The sequence below is a fragment of the Xiphophorus maculatus genome, chromosome 3 (assembly GCF_002775205.1).
Source record: "Xiphophorus maculatus strain JP 163 A chromosome 3, X_maculatus-5.0-male, whole genome shotgun sequence".
In the NCBI taxonomy this organism is placed as follows: Eukaryota; Metazoa; Chordata; class Actinopteri; order Cyprinodontiformes; family Poeciliidae; genus Xiphophorus; species Xiphophorus maculatus.
The window spans coordinates 14,855,858-14,875,937 of record NC_036445.1 but is presented as its reverse complement, the minus strand read 5'-3'; the positions used below and the strand labels follow the sequence as shown (position 1 = coordinate 14,875,937).

At 36.7% G+C, this 20,080-nt stretch overlaps 1 protein-coding gene across 1 annotated transcript in view; it reads left to right on the top strand.

Annotated features, from left to right (window-relative positions):
- Positions 1–202: 202 nt before the first annotated feature.
- The window catches only part of LOC102221507 (dynein heavy chain 11, axonemal-like), a 47,248-nt gene continuing 27,370 nt past the window's right edge, over positions 203–20,080 (top strand). Inside the window, exons 1-45 of the mRNA XM_023330573.1 lie at positions 203–521; positions 621–767; positions 1,546–1,739; positions 1,812–2,001; positions 2,082–2,181; positions 2,299–2,510; positions 2,602–2,823; positions 2,925–3,092; positions 3,242–3,358; positions 3,447–3,584; positions 3,678–3,793; positions 3,872–4,067; positions 4,297–4,401; positions 5,053–5,448; positions 5,649–5,981; positions 6,929–7,183; positions 7,263–7,432; positions 7,521–7,743; positions 7,837–7,953; positions 8,212–8,298; positions 8,387–8,545; positions 8,741–8,824; positions 8,950–9,108; positions 9,201–9,323; positions 9,946–10,068; positions 11,750–11,974; positions 12,045–12,136; positions 12,438–12,564; positions 12,701–12,853; positions 12,940–13,173; positions 14,363–14,494; positions 14,617–14,777; positions 14,858–15,014; positions 15,218–15,363; positions 15,444–15,560; positions 15,647–15,785; positions 15,937–16,029; positions 16,110–16,304; positions 16,382–16,459; positions 16,546–16,678; positions 17,549–17,676; positions 17,986–18,134; positions 18,240–18,390; positions 18,525–18,656; positions 19,775–19,948. Of these exons, the coding sequence (XP_023186341.1) occupies positions 300–521; positions 621–767; positions 1,546–1,739; positions 1,812–2,001; positions 2,082–2,181; positions 2,299–2,510; positions 2,602–2,823; positions 2,925–3,092; positions 3,242–3,358; positions 3,447–3,584; positions 3,678–3,793; positions 3,872–4,067; positions 4,297–4,401; positions 5,053–5,448; positions 5,649–5,981; positions 6,929–7,183; positions 7,263–7,432; positions 7,521–7,743; positions 7,837–7,953; positions 8,212–8,298; positions 8,387–8,545; positions 8,741–8,824; positions 8,950–9,108; positions 9,201–9,323; positions 9,946–10,068; positions 11,750–11,974; positions 12,045–12,136; positions 12,438–12,564; positions 12,701–12,853; positions 12,940–13,173; positions 14,363–14,494; positions 14,617–14,777; positions 14,858–15,014; positions 15,218–15,363; positions 15,444–15,560; positions 15,647–15,785; positions 15,937–16,029; positions 16,110–16,304; positions 16,382–16,459; positions 16,546–16,678; positions 17,549–17,676; positions 17,986–18,134; positions 18,240–18,390; positions 18,525–18,656; positions 19,775–19,948 (7,272 nt within the window). The 5' untranslated portion in view covers positions 203–299. The remainder of the gene's footprint in view (positions 522–620; positions 768–1,545; positions 1,740–1,811; positions 2,002–2,081; positions 2,182–2,298; positions 2,511–2,601; positions 2,824–2,924; positions 3,093–3,241; positions 3,359–3,446; positions 3,585–3,677; positions 3,794–3,871; positions 4,068–4,296; positions 4,402–5,052; positions 5,449–5,648; positions 5,982–6,928; positions 7,184–7,262; positions 7,433–7,520; positions 7,744–7,836; positions 7,954–8,211; positions 8,299–8,386; positions 8,546–8,740; positions 8,825–8,949; positions 9,109–9,200; positions 9,324–9,945; positions 10,069–11,749; positions 11,975–12,044; positions 12,137–12,437; positions 12,565–12,700; positions 12,854–12,939; positions 13,174–14,362; positions 14,495–14,616; positions 14,778–14,857; positions 15,015–15,217; positions 15,364–15,443; positions 15,561–15,646; positions 15,786–15,936; positions 16,030–16,109; positions 16,305–16,381; positions 16,460–16,545; positions 16,679–17,548; positions 17,677–17,985; positions 18,135–18,239; positions 18,391–18,524; positions 18,657–19,774; positions 19,949–20,080) is intronic.

Genomic DNA, 20,080 nt, shown 5'->3' with positions numbered 1-20,080 from the left:
GGCTATTTACACGGACACAAATAAATAAAACACAAACGTTTCTATCTGTTTCTATCTATTCAGCCGAATAACTGGCTGTGATTGCAGATAGTGTGCGTTGCTAGGCAACACAATGCTAAACCGACGTAAGAGGTCGTGCCATTTTTCTACGTAATGGCAGCAACTTAGAGTTTTCTTTCGGACGCTGAGTCGCTTAAATCACTGTCCAGAAACTGCCGCAAACGCCTTGATTTTCTAGATACATTGTCAGGAGGTGTGGGGCGAGCAAGAGTTCAGCTTGTTATGGTCGGGGACGCGACATGTCAGACGAAGAAAGTCTAATTGTGCCATCTTTTCTTGAAGACGTCAGAGTTAAGTTCGTCGGGGAGAAAGTGTGTTTTCTTTTGCAGCTGCAGAGAAAAACATGGGAGCAGAGTGCTGCGGGCGGAGAGTTTCAAGCACTGCTCCAGGACTTCTTCCAGAAACAGACAATCCTATATTTCTCATCAACCAACAAACGCTGTGTGCTTGCTTCAAATGAGGTAAGGTTGACCTGCAATCTTCAGTGCTTGTTTAAAAAGAAAAAAAAAAACTTTTATGACAGCGTTTTCCTCAAAGTCTCACTTTTATTTCATGTGCAGGTCCTACCTGTTGCTGCTCAAAGCAGACAAATCTACATTCTCAAGAAGAGACCTGCTCCTATTGACACTGAGAACTGCAGGAGGCTTCTGAATTTTGGTCTCCTGTCTTCATCGCCTCTGCTGCAGCTATCAGGTGCTATACAACAGGTGATTACTCTGTTTGTGATTCAATAACCAAAAGAATGTGTGTCAGTTGTCCACAAACTTGGCAAATAAGGCTGACTCTTATTTTGAGTTGTATATAAATATTGCCTTGGAAAAGTATTCAAACCTCATGTACTTTTAAACATTTTGCCACTCTGCAGTCCTCAAACTGTGATATATTAAAATTGTATGTGATAAATCATTACAAAGTAGTCCAGCATATTTACATATTTGGAGTTTTAGATTTTTGTTAAATTCTTCTCCCTAGCTCAAGCTTACTAAGTTTTGTTGGAAAGTGTACACATAAGTCCCCAAGTCTTGTCATGAACTCTCAATTCAATTTAGTTCTGGGATTTGAGAGGACCCTTCTTGTGTCTTCGTTGGCCTTCGGGATGCTGCTTGTTCTCCAGTGTTTCCTTGCAAATCTCTGAAGACTTCAAATAACCATTGTACTTGTCCTGAGATTAGATGACATATAAATGAACTCCATGTACTACTTGGAGTTATGAGTTAGGGCAATTGGTTTTACTGAATTTTATTTTGACATAAAGAGGCTTCAATATAAATACACAGCAGTATTTTCATATTTTTATTTGCAAGAACATTAAAAGCCTGCATCGTTGTCATTCCACTGTATCACTTTTGTTGGTCTATCACATAAAAGCCTTTTAAAACACATTGACATTTGTGACAAAATATATAAAGACTGAAGTGTTATGACTACCTTTGCATGGACTAAATAGAGTTCCTAACATTTTTCTGGACTGTGATTTTACACAAGGTATGTGGCCCAATACTGACCAATGGCAAAAATCATCCCATGTGGCCAACTTTGATTTCTGAGGACATCAGTCGACATGTAGAGAGCATGTGCAGTATGACATCCGTTGTACAAGGGCAGGTTTTAGGAAAAACTGTCCTCCCTCTTCCAACAGCAACGGGCTGGATGGAAAAATCCTACAACACATTTAAAATGTAAGGACACACTAATATTCTGAGTCTCTAGTGTAATCCTGGTCTCAAGTAATTTTTATTTTCCACTCAAAGGTATGAAAACTATGACAGGACTTTGGCTCATACCATTGAGACCCAGGTTATCATGTGGAGCAGTTTGATTCAGAAAATCTTAAAGCAGGACTCATCAGACCTCCTACAGACAGGCTGCAACCCAGAGCCTGATGTAGAAATCAGGTTTTGGGCTTTCAGAAAGAGCAATCTTGAGGGTATTCATCATCAGGTATGATTATGTGTCCTACTATTGGCTAAAATACAATTTCATGCAGCTCCTGTTTAAGTGTTTGGAACTTCTACTAACAGCTACAGAGTTCCAGTGTTGAAATTATGGCGAAAGTGTTGGAGGTGATGGACAGCAGCTACCTTCCAGCTATCAACACTCTAATAGGAAATGTGTCTAATGGTAAGTTGTACCTGGTATGTTTTTAAGGCCATTTTAGTTGAATCACAAAAACATGTAACATTCATTCTTTTTTTGTTAAAATGATTATTTATTCTTCTCCAAAATCAAAACGAAAAGCCCTTAAAGAAGCCCAGGATGTTGACCTGTATCTACGGCCACTAGATGCACAGTTGTCTCAGCTGAAAAATAATGGATTTATTGATATGGAGAAATGCACCCCTGCAGTTTTTCATACACTATTCCTCATCTGGACCAACTGCCAGTATTATCAGAGACCGGCTCGCATCGTGGTGTTACTCCAGGAACTCTGCAATCTGTTCATTGAACAGGTATCAGTCTTCTGAAAAACTCAAACCATGAAATTTTTCCTGCTGGTTTTGCTTGTGTGTACATTAATATATGTAAACTTTCTCATTATAGGCTTCTGCATACCTCCCTGACGATCTGCTACACAGGGAGGATACAGAGGAAAGTCTGCTAATGATAAAGAAGGTAGTCAAAGCTCTCCGATGTGTCAGAGAGAGTTACCAGGCCCAGAAGGAGAAGCTAGCCAGGCAAAAAAGATATCCGCCTTGGGATTTCCCATCTGCCATGGCTTTTTCACGTTACAACCAATTCATGAATCGCATGCTTCAGCTGGAGGTAAGAGGATGTATATATTTTTTTCCTTTTGTTTTTAAGTTTTGCTTTCAGTTTTCATATTTTGCTGTGAATTTTCTAACTTTCAAACTGTTTCTTTGTAGAACTTGTTTGAAACTATGTTGGAATTTCAAATGATGGAGAAGCTAGAGCTTGGTGGCATTAGAGGAAGGTTCTACGGTGAGCAAGTAGCCAAGATACACAATGAGTTCACCAACCACTGCCAGGCATTAAAGTACAGTAAATACAATCCACTTGACCTCACCTCGCAGGTAAAAAAAAGTCTATTTATTTTTGCTGGAATTGATTTAAGTAAATCCAAACAGTACAAAAATAAGATCTGTGCATGAAAACTGTTGTAGTTCATAAATTTATTCTGTTTTCTTTCTCATTGACCTTTTGTTCTATTTATTGATGTAAGGCTTTTGAAGATGATTGTAACACTTTCAAAAGACGAATTGCAGACTTTGAACTTCGCCTTGCCAACTTGCTTTGTTTGGCTTTCAAGGATTGCGCTGGACTGGAATCAGCTTTAAAAGTATGTTTTTGTTTATTGTTTAAACACATGATTGTTAAGTGGCTGTTGAATTAAAATAATTAAACAAGACAATGGCATTTCTTTTTAGATGCTAACAATTATTGCACCCTTTCTGGAAAGAAGTCAAATCCGACAGTTGTTTCGTCCATCCTTTATTCTACTTCAGCAGCATTTCAAAGAAGAGCTAGAGAATTGTAAATTTATGATTAAATCTCAGCTCAATCCGGTAATTTTTTCCCCTCAAAAAATTCATTAGCATTCTAAATTTAACATGACATAAAACTGTTTTAGTTTTTTCTTTCTCCTTTTTTTTTAACAGGTTGACAGTGGTGCGATGAAGAATATGGCGCACACATCTGGAGTTTTAAAGTGGGCAAAAATGCTCAAAGAACGCATTGAAACACCATGGGAACAGTTCAGATTACTGTTTAATATGTAAGTAAAAATATGACAATAAACCTTTATACTGTTGTTGAAATAGACAAGACATTGTCTTTTATATAATCATTCTAGGTCTGCACAACATGTGGAGATGGTGAATGTGTACAGCACTCACCGGGACATGGTGAGTCTCTTGGACCAGTATGAAGAGGACATTTACAGTCACTGGTGTAATGGTTTGGAACAGACTTGCCTCATCAACCTCAACCAGACTCTGATTTCAAGAAATCCCACATCTGGACTGATCTCGGTCAACTTCAATCCAAAGGTGAATGGCATAAGGTCCCTGTAAGACTTGATACGAGACAATAAAATGTCTGTTTCTTAAAATATCATGAACTGATGGTCCCCTTAAACTGTTTAAAATCAGTTTGATATTTTTAGGAGGACATTTCATTGTGAATATCTTCTTGAGGTGCTAATCTCACATAGACATTGTATTTTAATATTTTATAAAATCATAATCTTCTGTATTTTTTGTAATTATCTCTCCTCAGCTTGCTGAAATTTTGAAAGATGTCAAGTACATCCACACACTCAGTGAGAAAACCGTTCCTACAGCGGCAATAACTGTTTTCGACAAGCGTGACATTTTCACAAAGGTGAAATGAAACATGCATTCCACTTCCTTACACATGGCCTGCTTTATTGAGTTAAATAACAAGCAATTTGTCATACTTATTAGATGTTTACTGTCTTGCACAAAGTACTCATGCTCATTTTCATGTTTCAAAAATATTTATGTTTTGACACAATAAGGCCATAAATGTCAATGTATTTTATTTAGATTATTTAGATGTGATTGATCGACTCATATATAACTGTAAAGTCAAACTGCAGTGATATATGGTTTTTAAAAGATTTTACAAATAAAGATTTGTTTTTATCGTGCATATAGTAATAACTGTACACAATGTCCAGAGCAACAAATTGTCTCTTTAATTTAATAGAGTCCAACATTGTGTAATTTATTTTTATGCAAGCACACCTGGCCAGTGAATACCGCAAACATTTTTAAAGAACATTTGTAATCAAGCAGAATTATTATTCAAATGCACATCCCATTTTTTTGATTGAGTTTTTTTTTTTAAATCCATAAAAAAATAGAAAACAGTTTTCTTTGCCCTCCTCTTTACAATCATTTTCTACTTTGTACTTTCATAAAATGTGGAAAAAAAGGTTAAAAACATTCATATTTTTGCAAGGTCCTCTATACATCCTAACAACTCCACGTCTTTTCTATTGTGTTTAAGTATCTCAACAGTTTACAGCTAGTGGTACAATGTTACAACAAGCTAAAAATGACCGCGTTGGAGGTGGAACTTCCTCTCATCAGAGCTGAGCTGGTCTCCATAGACTTGCAGCTAGCAAAAGCAGAGACCAGCCTCACATGGCAGGATCAGGATTGCTGGAGCTTCATTCAAAGCACAAAGCACCTGGTCCAAGACCTTGCATACCGAGTCGGTAGAGCCAAGGAAAACTCTGATACAATTCAATCAATTATAAAGGATTGGAGCAAGAAGGCCATGTTCTGCAGAAAGGACAACAAGAAAGGCTCCCTTATCCAACTGGAGAGCAAAATGGACTATGTAAGCAGGAAGTACAACTCCATGAAGAGGGATGGGGAATTCATTCATCAGCTGATACAGGTGTGTGGGGTTTCAGTTTTTTATACTACAAGTGGAGACAAAAACAGCCAAGCATTATCAAGGTTCCACAAAAAACAAGTTGTGGAGTGGTCTTTAATTAAAGCACATTTAAACTAATGTGTATCTTCTGTTCATCATTTTACTTTTGAGTCGAAATTAAAATGTCTTGCTAAAATTCTATTTATCTTATATTTCGCCAGGAGAATATGGTCCTTTTTTATGCTGATCCTGCTTCAGAAGGATGGAGGTCCTACCTGGAATATATGGACGAGTTGCTAGTCGAAGGGCTCTTCAGCTACATCAACCACTCTCTTCAGTTCTTTGTGGACAATATGGAAATTTGGCCATCTCAGCCTCCTCTGTTTGAAGCCCAGTTATTGCTGAATGGTTCAGTTTTAGGTTTTAATCCTTCAGTTGACCGAGATGCAGGAGATGGTCTCTATGAACTGGTGGAAGGACTGATTGGAGACATATTCAAGTCTTCTATGTATATTCAGAGGGTTGCTGGTCATCTTAGCATGGAGACCTATCAGGTACTCTGCTCAAGGTTTAAATATTTACGTGTTGCACATTGTATTCCAACTGAAAGAATATTAGGTGGATCTAAAGTAACTCAAACTCTGCACCAATTAATATTCATGGTAATGTTGGCGTCATGCTGGGGGTGTGTTTCCCTGCCAGCAGTACAGGTGCAATGAAAAACCGGCTGCTGTATTGTAAATTGAGTATTTTTTAAAGTTATTTCACTACAAATAAATAACAAAATGGTTGAAAAGTTAACCCAATTCTGTGTTCCATAGCAGGGCAATGATCCCAAACATGTTTAAACTGGTTTTGGGGTGGACAAAACAGACTAACGATAATCACCTTGAAAGATGCTGATCTCAAACCTTTTGGAAATTTGTGGAACAATTTTAAAAATTTATTACTCAAGACTATTGTTATATCATTTTGATCCTTGTTCCACAATGAATTCATACTTCTTGTATTTGAAATTAACTGAAGTTATAATAATCATTCATTCCTAAAGAATGGTTCAAATTTACCCCTAAGAGGCCAAAATGAATTTAGCATTAATGCAGGTGATGCTTGCATATATATATATATATATATATATATATATATATATATATATATATATATATATATATATATGTATGTATGTATGTATGTATGTATGTATGTATGTATGTAAAATAGCACTGTAGATAAAACTCAGAATTAAAATTGGCAAAAATTGTTTGTACAAATCATATTGTCAGCTTGAAATAAATTAGTGTGAATGCTGTATAAGACTATGAAGAATTTATATAGAGAAATATGTTTTGTTAATTGTACATATGTTTATAAATGGTATATTCTTAAGCCTTAACCTTCTTTCAGGGAAATTAGTAAATTTTCTAAAATACAATAAAACTAATCTGCCATAGTTCTAGTACTTGCTTTTGATGATTTTTTTTGTGTGTCATAACTCTTGCAGGATATCATGGATGACATGCCAGATTTATCAAATCTGAGGCAGAAAATCATGGCTAAAGTGGAGAGTGTTCTTAGGAAAATGGAAAATTACCAGAAATGTTTTGATTGTTACACCCACCTATGGCAGGATGACAGAGCAGAGTTCCTCAGGCAGTTTCTCAGATTTGGTCGTGGTCTTTCAATAGACGAGCTGGAGGCCTGTGGAGCAGATGTGCTCCCTGACTCTCCCCCTAAAACCGAGAACTTCAGAGAACAGGTAAACACATTCCAGTATTTATGTTTTTTCACAATATGGTGGGTTTGTGTGCTATTTGTTGTTCATTTTCATTTCACAGATTGATTATTATGAGAAACTGCATGCTGAAGTTAATCAACTTGAAGACTTTAGAGTCTTTGATGGGTGGCTTCGAGTGGACTGCAGGTTCTTTAAAGTCAGTCTTCTAAACACAATTAAAATGTGGAGCTGGCTTTTTAAAGAGCATCTCTTGACATATTTGATGAACAGGTAACATTAATTTCTCCATATTTCTTCACTTCAAGTCAAGTCAAATCATAACATCAATTGTTTTAAGTGTGCAAGTTTTACCACACAGTCTTGAAGAGCTGCAGACATTTCTCCAAGTAGCTGTCAAGGGGTTGAACAGTCCTGCTGTCAAAAGAGACCACCAAGGTTTTATTGATGTTATGACCCACCTGTTTGCTGTCAGAGACAGACAAAGTGCCATAGATATGATGTTTGAACCTCTTAGAAGCACAATACTCCTCCTAGAACGCTATGGTGTGACAATACCTGAACTTTTCTACACTCAAATGGAGGTTGGCACCTATTTTATTATTTAATTTATTTATTTTAATGAAGAAATCAGTGTTCTGTATGAGGTAATTTAAATTCAGTCTGCTATTTCACAGGAACTCCCAGAAAAATGGAGTGAAGTAAAAAAACTGGCCTTAAAAGTGAAGAATGAAGTTGCTCCCATGCAAAGTGCAGAAGTGATAGTTTTGAGAACAAGATGCATGGATTTTGAGGTGACAAATCATTTTATAGCATCCACATGTTGTTACAAAAATCCTGTAAATTATATTAATATTCAATTCCTGATTTTTTTCTTAAAGTCCTGTGTTAGTAATATGAAATTGTGGAAATGTGGAGTTTTGTTCAGGGTTCTTAACATCAAGTTTATATGAGTTCACCTTCAGAGAAGTAAAATAAGTAAAATGTGAAAGTAAATGTTTGAAAAAAAGTAAACCACAGTGCTGTTCTTGAAAATCACTACTTATTTTCAGGTAAAACAAGCCAAATTCAGGGAGCGATTCAAAGCAAACGCACCCTTCAGTTACAATACACTGAATCCCTATTCTAGTCTGGAGAAAGTAAGTATTAACCTATAGTGCCCCTGTGGGATAGAGATTGTTTTATTATACAGGATATTTTGACTAACTGTCCTTCTGTATTGTTCAGTCAGAAAAAGCCATCCGAGATATGGAGAGGGAAGTAGTAGAGCTACAAGAGTCCACAAATCTGTTTGATGTAACTATTCCCGACTACAGAGACATCAAGCTCTGTCGACAGGAAATCACTGTCCTGAAAGAACTATGGGACATTGTGATATATGTGCAGGCAAGTTATTCTTCTTTCTGAAATGTCATTTTTCAGAAGAACCTGTAAATGCAGCCAAAAGATGTATTACATCATCAGAATATTCTAGCACCTAAATGACTTGACTGGTCTGCTCTTTACGAGGCAGTCTTTGAACTGCCACCATTAAAGACCTTCATTCTGCTAACTCTTTGTGTGATTGTTTTATCTTTACAGAGCACTGTTGAAAACTGGACAAAGACCAAATGGAGGCAGATAAACGTGGAGCAGATGGATGCAGAACTGAGGAGCTTTGCCAGTGTAAGGTTACCTGCAGTGCTATATCACACCTTATCTCTCCTGCAGTTTTACAGTTACGCATCATTACCATTTGCAACAGATGTCCATAATAACTAATTATGCTTATCCAACTTCTGCTTCTGTAGGACATACGGAAGCTTGACAAAGACGCACACTTTTGGGATGTGTATGTGGGATTAGACCTGTATGTAAAAAAGTTGTTGACATCATTGCGTGTTGTGACTCAACTACAGAGCCAAGCAATACGAGAGCGCCACTGGATGCAGCTGATTAGAACAACAAAGGTCTGTAAATACAGACTACCGGAGTTGTGCTACATTTTGTCTTACATGATGGAAACCTTGGGCTTTGAATCAATGTATTTCTTTCTGAACAGGTTGACTTCACTGTATCTGACACAACCACCTTGGAGAATCTTTTGGCTCTGCAGCTTCATTTATTTGAAGATGAAGTCAGCATTATAGTGGATAAGGCAGTCAAAGAATTGGCTATCGAAAAGGTTTTTTTCTCATTTATTTTAAATTGAATACCTGAAACTGGTACATCTGTAACCCTTAAGTAAATATCAAAATGAAGATGCAAATACATAACACTACCAAAGGTTTCAAATATTTTTAGTGTTATTTGCCATAGATCGGTGTATAATAGAAATACACTGATTGAGAAATCTGCTGGTGACTGAAATCAGACAATTTCTGCTTAACCAGTGACTGACTAGTCGTAAAGTCAAAGATATGAACTTTTTGCAATCTATGAACACCCCGAACCTAAGCTGCACTACTAGGTTGTGACACCCTTTGGTAAGGACATAATTACTGAACAACAAAGAGTCATTTTCAGTATCAGGAAGGTGTTTAAAAATATGCCAGAGAAGGCACAGCAGGTATAAGAAGCAATTATAAACAAATGTATTGAGGTAAATTGGCCTTTAATTCAGACTGTTTCAAGAAAAGGATTGTGGTAGATTTTAGTCATTTCACTATTTTGCCACTTTGTATTTTCACAATTTTGGCATATGTCATTTTAATCCACAGTGCATGTAAAACAGGTAATAAAACTGACTAAAGCATTTTGTAATTTAACAATGTTATCAATATAATGACCACTCTGTTGTTTTTCAGATTATAACAGAAATAAGCCAAGCATGGGGATCAACAGAGCTTTCATACGAGGAACATTACCAGACATCTCTACCACTACTCAAATTTAATGAGGACCTTATTGAAATGCTTGACGATCATCAGGTAGTTGTTTAACCTTTTAAAAACTTTAACTTGTGGTTTCACAGAGGAAAAGAATAAATTATAAATTTAAGTACAATAATTTCTGTTAAGAAATTCTGTAAGGAGGACAGGTTGTAAGTTCTTAAGCTAAGACTGCAGAATGGTGTGCCATTTTCAATGTCTGATGGCACAGCTGAGAGCAAAGGGGTGCCTATTGAATCCTGAGATTTATTGCTGCTTGGGGGATGCAGAGCATTGTTGCTCCTTGGTGATCTTTGAACACGCACAACAGATGTGTGGGAGGGTTACAGCCAGCAATTAGAAGCCTTGCTACTTCAGTGGCTAAATCTTTGTTGAAGTGGTTGGGTTGCCCTGCTGATGAGGTGGAATGTGTTCTTAAACAAAACTGACGTATGTAAAGTTCTCAATAAGTGACATTGTCTTGCCGTAGTTTGTGTGGTAGTTGGGTGTTCTGGGCTTTTACTCTGGATTTAGTTTACATTCCCTTGCAAACATATTTGTACCACTTTGACTTTTTCACTTTTGGCCACAGTAAAAAGTGCAACCTCCTTTGTTCTACTACATTTAAACAAAATAATTTGCCACAAAATGTCCTCAGATGTCACAAAAGGAGTGCATGAAATAATCTTAGTGTAAGTCCAACAGTTCTGTGAAGGCATCAGAGGTTTGCCTGAGAATATTGGTGAACACACCAATGAGACCAAGGAACACACCAGACAGGTCATGCATAAAGTTGTCGAGAAGCTCAAAACATTGATATTGACATATGTTCTCACTCCAAAGTGACTAAGAGCGAGCTTTTGTTTTTCAAAGACAATATTAAGATGTCAGTCTCCAAAGGACTTGCAGCTTTAAATACAATGGTTGTAAATATGGCGGTTCTACAAAGCACTGACTCAGTTGCTTGAATAAAAATACACATCAGATTATTGAATTTTAAATTGAAAGAAAACATTAAGAAAAAATTGGTGTGATCTATCACATAAAATGTTAACAACATACATTAAAGTCTAGAATCATCCCATTATCTTGTTGTGCTTTATTGTATGATATAATAATAATAATAATAATAATAATACATTTTATTTCAAAGGCGCCTTTCTGGCACTCAAGGACACCGTACAAAGAGCGAAAAGTAACAAAAACAATATAAAATGTAGCAATTAAAATAGATAGAATAAATACACAACAATGTATCTATATGAAATCTATATATAAATCTATGTAAAAAATCTATATAAAAAAATTAAGCAAACCAATTGTGTCATATTGAAAAGGCAGATCTAAAAAGGTGTGTTTTAAGTTCGGTTTTAAATTTAGGGAATGACTTTATGTTTCTAAGGTGAGGTGGTAATGAGTTCCAGAGTTGGGGAGCAGAGCGACTGAAAGCTCTGCTCCCCATGGTAGTAAGACGGACAGAGGGGACAGACAGATGGATGGAGGAGGATGATCTGAGGGAACGAGAGGGAGTGGCAATATGAATAAGATTGGAAAGATATAGTGGGGAAAGATTGTAAAGAGCCTTAAAAGTATACAGAAGAATTTTGTATTCTATGCGGAACTTGGTATATAGTTCCGGAACTTGGTATATTATATGGTATTGTATGGTTTAATGGAGTTTTTTTAGGCTTCATGTTCTTCAGCTTTGTTTTACACATTCCTTTATATTGCCCTCCTGAAGATTCAGCTCCAGAATGTCATTCAGAGCAAGCATGTGGCTCACTTCTTAGACCGGGCACTGGAACTGCAACGTCAGCTCACTGCTGCTGATTGTGTGCTAACTATTTGGATGGAGGTCCAAAGAACATGGGTCCACCTTGAAAGCATCTTCAAAAGCTGCGATGACATTCACCAACAAATTCCTGACGATGCTTTAAAATTTCAAAAAATAGATGCTGAATATCAGGTATGAATGTTATTGTGAGGATTGTTCAAGTCATGCAAATGTCATTCTTTTAAACATATTTTTCTTTCAGGAGTTAATGCTGGACAGTGCTAATACTAAAAACCTCATTGAGGCCACCAACAAGCAACATCTGTTTGAAAAATTAGAGGACTTGCAAAAAAGGTGTTTGTATATGTTTCAAAACCAGTGGTGTCAAAAATCAATCCTCAAAGGCCAGTATACTACATGTTCTTTCCCTGTCTCAACTCACCTGAATTAAATAATGGTTCATTAACAGGCCTCTGCAGAACTTTGACATGATGAGGAGGTTGTTGGACCATTTGAATCGGCTGTAGTAAGAAATATCTAAAACTAGCAAGACAACGGCCCTTGAGGACTGGAGCTGGTCACCCATGCTTTAAGCTATAATTGGAAATATTTTGGATGTTTTCCGCTTACTATCCCTGTTGATGCTTTCTGCCAGGCTGGTTCTATGTGAAAAAGGTCTTGCAGAATATCTGGAGACCAAGAGAATTGCATTTCCCCGATTCTACTTTATTTCATCTGCAGACTTGTTGGACATCCTCTCCAAATGGAGTCGCCCAAAGGAGGTAGTGTAATGCAGAGTTTTACATCAGTTTTGTTTCACTGAATACCTATCAACTTTTACATGTAGTTACTGACTTTCGCTATCATTTTGCTAAGCACGTATTTCAAATAAGGGTAATGACCTATTTCTTATTCTAGGTTACTGTTTATCTTCCAAAACTGTTTGACAGCATGTCAGATCTTGAGTTTAACCCAAGTGGTGTGCTGCACAATCCTAAACATGCTTTGGGCATGTACAGCAAAGAGAGAGAGTATGTCCAGTTCCAAACTGATTGTTTCTGTATTGGACGGGTAAGATCGAATTCAATATGATGGGATGTAAATTATGTCTGAGACATTTCTAATAAAAAACCTTTGGTAAAAATCCTAAACATAAGGTGGAAGAGTGGCTGACCCGTCTTGAGGAATCTATGAGGAACTGTATCAAGGTTCACCTGTCTGAAGCTGTGTCTTTATATGAGGACAGATCCAGAGAGCAGTGGATTCTTGAATTCCCCTCTCAAATTGCTCTCACTGGATCACAGATTTGGTGGAGCAATGATATGGAGCTTGTTTTTAGACGACTAGAAGAAGGATTTGAGTCGGCATTAAAAGACTACAACAAGAAACAGGTAAGATTGGTTAATAATTTGTTTTTAATGAACGTTTCTTTGCAAGAAATAAATGGGAAAAAAAACTGAATGAATGTATAACTGAAGCACGAAGAAATCGGTTAAAGAAATAATATTTTGTGTATTTATGTAAAAGACGGACAAAATAACATAAAGACTCAAAACACAAGCACTAAAGGATCGTAGCAAAACATTATAAAAATGCACTATTGGTCCAGTGTGATGCATTGAGGTTCTACTGAGAAACTTTGGCTCATCTTCAAAGTGATGCCAGTTTACCATGCACAAAATAAAGTATTTGCTGATAAAATACATTGTTTTATTTTTACCACATAGTTTCACTGGAATAAAAATGGGCCTTCATTCATTGTGTTAAAGGTTCAGTTAAGGTTGAAGGAACACAAAGACAAGTGTGTGGTTTTAATTCAATTCATATTGCTAAAGATTTTAGTCTATTGAAAAATTATTAGGTTATGTTTGATAGCAAAGTATAACACATAATAACCAGAATTCATATTTCACAAGTCATACCAAACCTTTTGTGGTCTATAACTGTTGATTGTTTGTGCAACTCAATGAGAAGAGAACATTAATGGAGCGTAACACAAAGTAGGTCCTTGGCTTAGACTGTCATGATGGTTTATGAAAGCAACAGTAGTTTTTACATTTTTGTTAGATTTTTTCTTTGGCATAGCTACAAACTGTTTGTTGCTTGCTGTTTATTTTTTTAAATTTGATTTTTGAAGTGGAGATTGTGTTCTTCATAATGATGCTTACATTGATCACATTGTCAGGCTCCTTCAAGCCTTGCTCAGGCTTGAAGGAGTTTTATTATGGGCTATGCTCATAATTAGTTGTCACGTTGTCACGGTTGCCAGTTTCATCAGTAAAATCAAAGGTTAACTTGACCTTGGCTTAATGTTTGGATAATCTTCATCTAGCATATAGCCATGCACTGATTAAACCTGCTCTCCTGCAACAATGGGGACAAATAATGCTTTACCCGATACAGGGTCCACATTCATTTATGTGGATTCAATGTTTTTCTTGAAGTGAATTTTTAACTTCGTTTAAGACCTATCATTGACACAAAGAGCTTGACCCAAGTAGTATTAAATATTGTTGTCATTTCACTCCCATGTTTTCTCTGTTCTGACTACTATTGTTTGACTCTGTTTTACCCCTGAAGGTCTTCCAACTCAACATTCTCACAGAAATGCTCCTTGGTGAGCTGAGTCCTGGCGACAGACAGAAGGTCATGAGTGTCTGCACTGTTGATGTCCATGCTAGAGACATTGTTGCCAGCCTCATTGACCAAAAGGTTGATTCAGATAACTTAGAAAGTACTTTAGCTGGAATTTAGTGTTTGTCATCATTAACTTAATATGTGCGTTTATCAAGAGGGTGTGTGTAGTAACAGTGTGCTTTTATGTCAACTCAAAGGTCACCAACTCTCAGGCATTCCAGTGGCTTTCCCAGCTTCGACACTGCTGGAATGAGAAACTGCAACAATGCTATGTCAACATCTGTGATGCTCAGTTCCTTTACTCATACGAGTATATCGGGAATACTTCTCGTCTGGTCATCACTCCCCTCACAGACCGGTATCAAAATCTTTTTTGATTTTCAGTCTCATAGTAAGATTACAACATGAATGATGAATAAAAAGCCCTTTTGTTTGTAGGTGCTACATCACATTGACTCAATCACTCCACCTGAACATGAGTGGAGCCCCAACAGGCCCTGCTGGAACAGGGAAAACTGAGACTACAAAGGATCTCGGCAGAGCCATGGCTGTCATGGTGTACATCTTCAACTGTTCTGAACAGATGGACTACAAGGTGAGTTGAACTACTAAAAGTGTGAATTGACAGTGTATTATAAAATGGAAGCAAAAGGAATTTGTTTTGTATGCATTTGCATTTCCCTCCTTTTCTGTAATTTTCCTGAATAAAATCAAGTGTCGCACATAGCCTGATTTGTAAATAACTTTAACCTGTGGCTAATTTACAATCTGCAAAATTTCTGCTTTGTTCATCTAAAGTCCATGGGAAACATCTACAAGGGTCTTGCACAGACTGGAGCATGGGGCTGCTTTGATGAATTCAACCGTATCCCTGTGGATGTCTTGTCAGTTGTCGCAGTTCAGATCAAAACCATTCAAGACGCTGTTCGTTCTAAGAAGGAATCGTAAGTAACTGAGTATTGGTATGCTCAAGTTTTATCATAGAATTGTGTACATTTCACCATCAATTTATGTTTCTATTTAGGTTCCTGTTCCTCAATCAGAATATCGCCTTAAAAAAATCAGTTGGGATTTTTATCACTATGAACCCAGGCTATGCTGGCAGGGCTGAGCTACCTGAGAACCTAAAGGCCCTTTTTAGGTGGGAATGAACACCAGTTTCTCCTTCAAATTGTTTTTTAATCAACAAAAAAAAAATAATATGAAAACTGTTTGTGTCCTGCATAGGCCCTGTGCCATGGTGGTGCCTGACACTGAGCTTATTTGTGAGATAATGTTGGTGGCAGAAGGCTTCCGTAGTGCTAAGCTTTTAGCCAGGAAGTTTACTACACTCTACAGTCTCTGCAAAGAGTTACTTTCTAAGCAGGTAAGAAAAATCATTTGCAGGAAAATTTCAGGCTACATAGAGCAGAAATGATTTATTTAGCAAGGTAAAACTTAGCAGCACAATATAAAAAACACAGGAAAGCTGTTGATAGCATTAGGAGTAGAGGTGATGTGTCTTTTTTGCTTTTTAGGACCATTATGATTGGGGTTTGCGTGCTGTCAAATCTGTTCTGGTTCTAGCTGGTTCTCTGAGAAGAAAAGACAAAACAAGACCAGAGGATCAGGTGACTTATGTGTGTCTATCCCTCCATAGTCAGCCAAGATATTAGTATGGTCTAATTTAAAATGGAATATTACTTCCAAGGTGTTGATGCGTGCACTGCGGGACTTCAATATGCCTAAAATTGTGACTGAAGATGTGACAGCCTTCCTGGGACTGCTTGGGGACTTGTTTCCAGGCCTGGAAGTTGAGAGAGAAAGAAACTTTGAACTTGAGAAGGTCATTAGAGAATCGACTGTGCAACTTGGATTGCAGCCTGAAGAAACCTTTATTCTAAAGGTGGGTCATTCAGTGAAAAAATTATTTCCTAAAGAGAAAAGGCCCAAATGATTTTGTCAACATCTTTTTTGTGGTAGGCAGTACAGCTGGAAGAACTCATGGCAGTTCGTCACTCTGTTTTTGTCATCGGAAGTGCTGGAACTGGAAAAAGCAAGGTGAAACTTTTGTTTTATTTTATGTGACAAAATACAATCACTTTGTAATTTAGATGTCAAATATGGGGTGTTGACATTTTCAACAGATTCTGAGAGTTCTTCATAAAACATATGTAAAGCTAAGATGGAAGCCAGTCTGGAATGACCTCAATCCAAAGGCGATTGACAGAGATGAACTTTTTGGATTCATTCATCCTGCAACTCGGGAGTGGAAAGATGGTAAAGAGGCTGGTGCTACAAGAATAAGGGAAATCCTTAGTAGATTAGAAATCATTCGTCGATTTGCAGCTTCATGTTTGCATACTTCCACACAACCAGAGGAAATTGCTCAATTACTAGACAGTATATTGCCCTCTACATTTATTACCTCTGGTAATGATATGCAAATAATTCTAAAGTAAACTAATCTTTTATTGCAGTTGCGTTAATCTTGCTCTGTAAAATGTAGACGAAAATCCAATGTTTCCCAGGGCCATTGATCGAGATACAACCCCACTGAATCTCAGAGCCTCAACATACATAAAAGTGAGATGTTGAGAAATTGACCTCTTCTTAGCTGTCATCTTCATACCCCAAGAAAATAAGTTATACATTTCTAATTTAAACTTTCTAAACAAATTATTGTCTGAATTTAAAAATTCACCAGGGATTGTTAGATGTTATGGACTAGCGAACAAGAGATTTTGGTGGAATTAATTATCTTTTTTTTATATATGCAATTTCTTCCCCACTAAAAAATTGACAAAACTCATGTATAGAGTAAGAAAAATTATGTGAGTGAGAGTGCTATTTCAGTAAAAAAAAAAGAAGCAAATTTTTAGGCTTTTTAATAATTATTGCTATGGGTGCCAATAGTTAATGAGGATGCTGTATGTAAAAGAATTTGGTCTTTGTATTTCTGTTACACTGACATGCATCAAAGTGAGGAGTAAAAGGTAAAATGGGGACGGAGATTTGAACTTTGCAGCATTTTTATTCGACCCACGTCTTTAATGTGGGCAACAAAATTGTGACAGAAGTGTTTTACTTATATGTGAAAACCTTGCTTACTCTTTCCAATTTTTTTGGTCCCTTCAATATCTGTACAAGGTTTGCTTTCATCACTGATGCGGCAGCAGGCAAACATCTCCCACCATGGGCCTAAGTGGATTGTGTTGGATGGAGACATTGATCCAATGTGGATTGAATCACTCAACACAGTGATGGATGATAACAAGGTACCTCCCTCCTGTTCACTCATACACTATTGTACAACTCATTGCAACCAAGGTGGTGTGTACAGAAAGAAGATGTTTCTTCCTCCTTCAGTCATCACTTCCTGGAGTTTAAGTACTTTTCAGCCTCTTGTCAGAGCGATAAATGTTTTCAGTGTTAATTTTTTATTTGTTTTTTATTTTTTTCCCATTGAAAATAGTACTTTAAGATAGCAATTCTAGACTGAAAAGATATGTGTCTATTTATTGTATGCATTGCTTAGGGCCTCAAATGGCACATTTTAAAGTGTAATGATTTGGAAAATCTTTTAGGTCCTGACTCTGGCCAGTAATGAGCGTGTGCCTCTCACCCTTTCCATGAGGCTTGTATTCGAAATCAGTCATCTTAAGATGGCCACACCTGCTACAGTGTCTAGAGCAGGAATTCTTTATGTTAACCAACAGGACTTGGGCTGGAACCCGTGAGTTTATACATTTCTATTATCTTAATATCCACCTGAAATCTAATCTGTTTGTAGCATAATGTTAATTTTAGCTTACAGTGTGCAAATCACATTGCTGCTCAGGTACGTTACAAGCTGGATTGATAGACGGGAGCGGCAGACAGAACGTGCTCACCTGATGATACTGTTTGATAAATATGTTCCTCGTTGTCTTGAGCAGATGAAAAAAAGTTTTAAAACCATAACTCCTATCCCGGAGAACTCCATGATACAGGTAAATATCAAACAAACAAGCAAACATATTTACTGTATAAGTGGATATCTATATTTATCTGTATATCTATTGTTGTTTGTAAATCTTCATGGTCATAAAACTGACATGTTACTATTATTTGTCTCTTCATTCAGACACTGTGCACTTTGCTCGACTGCCTTTTAACTGCAGAAAATATTTCTGCTGATTCTCCTCGTGAAATCTATGAGACATATTTCACCTTTGCTTGCATCTGGGCTTTTGGAGGAGCCCTCTATAAAGATCAGGTGACTCATTAGTTTTGAGTTATTTAAGGAAATACTTGAGCCTTTAGAAATTTGACCCAATTTGGCCTACAATTCATGATGAAAGTGTCATATTCAGTTTAGAGTGTAATTCATTAGTCATTTGCTTTGTGAAGTAAATTAGCCAAATACAATGTTGACTTTGTTTCAGGTGTTGTCAAAGAAGAGAATAGTTATAAAAAATAACTGAGGCTAATATTAACTGACCAAACTGCTGACACTGTATTAATCAAACTAAATGAAGATGAAGCAGACAAGTGTGTCTAATTTTATAGAAAGTTGTTTATAAGACTTCCTATGACTTGATCTTTTCTGCTGCCTCATCATTTATTATGGCTGTCATTCTTTTAGATGTTCACCACATTTGTGCTGCTATGGTACGCGATTAAACCCACATTTTTCTTTGCCTAATTGGAAGTACTCATACTTTAGACTACTTCAGGTTTTGGAAGGTAGTATAGTTATGTACCAAGATAGCTTTGAAAGTACAGATTGGACAAAGCTGACCAATAACTGGAGTTAAACAATACTCCAGTTAAATTCAGTGAGTTTACACTGAAAACCTCAGCAGCTTTAGCTTTTATTAAACGATTTATCTGTGTTCTTTGAATTTAAAGTAATACATTTAATTTTATTTTCCCAAAACATCAACATTTTGTTTAATACACTTGAAGAAAACAACCTGTTTAACACTGCCACATAATTGCTAGAGAAAATTGCTATGTCAGAGAAAATATTAAATAAATAAGAGCAGACCCTGTAAAATATCTGAATCAATGCTGGGATATTAGATTCAGTATCTTGGGTTATAACTGCTTTGTCATAAAAAAGGAAATTCATTTTGTGTCCTTTTGTTAGTCTACATTAAACAAGGTATTTTTTCTGAGATATTGTGTTTGTTACTTGTGGCAGCATGCTTGGACGAATAAAAACAGACTTAAATCAATTAATGTCAACAAGTAATCAAGGCAAGCTACATGAATTCCTTTAATCCATAATGGAAAAGTTGTGAAGATGATCTAGTTAAACTTTGAGCCAATTAAGTGAGTCCAATAAATTAATGTGCATTTGTTTTTTTTCTGTTTTTTATGAATGTTCAGCTGCATGATTACCAAGTGAAGTTCAGTCAGTGGTGGACCAAAGAAATGAGGACAGTTAAGTTCCCCACACAAGGAACAGTTTTTGACTACTACCTTGACCACCAGACCAAGCGCTTTCTGCCCTGGAGTGATGTTGTACCAAGCTTTGAAGTGGAAAACCACACACCATTACAGGTAAAAACTCCTGCAAGTTATGAGGAGAAGAATACTGAGCAATAAAAGCAAACTTTTGAAAAGTGTTTGACAAATAATCACAATCACAAGAGGCAAAATAACCAAAAATGAACAATGCCGGCATATTAAAAA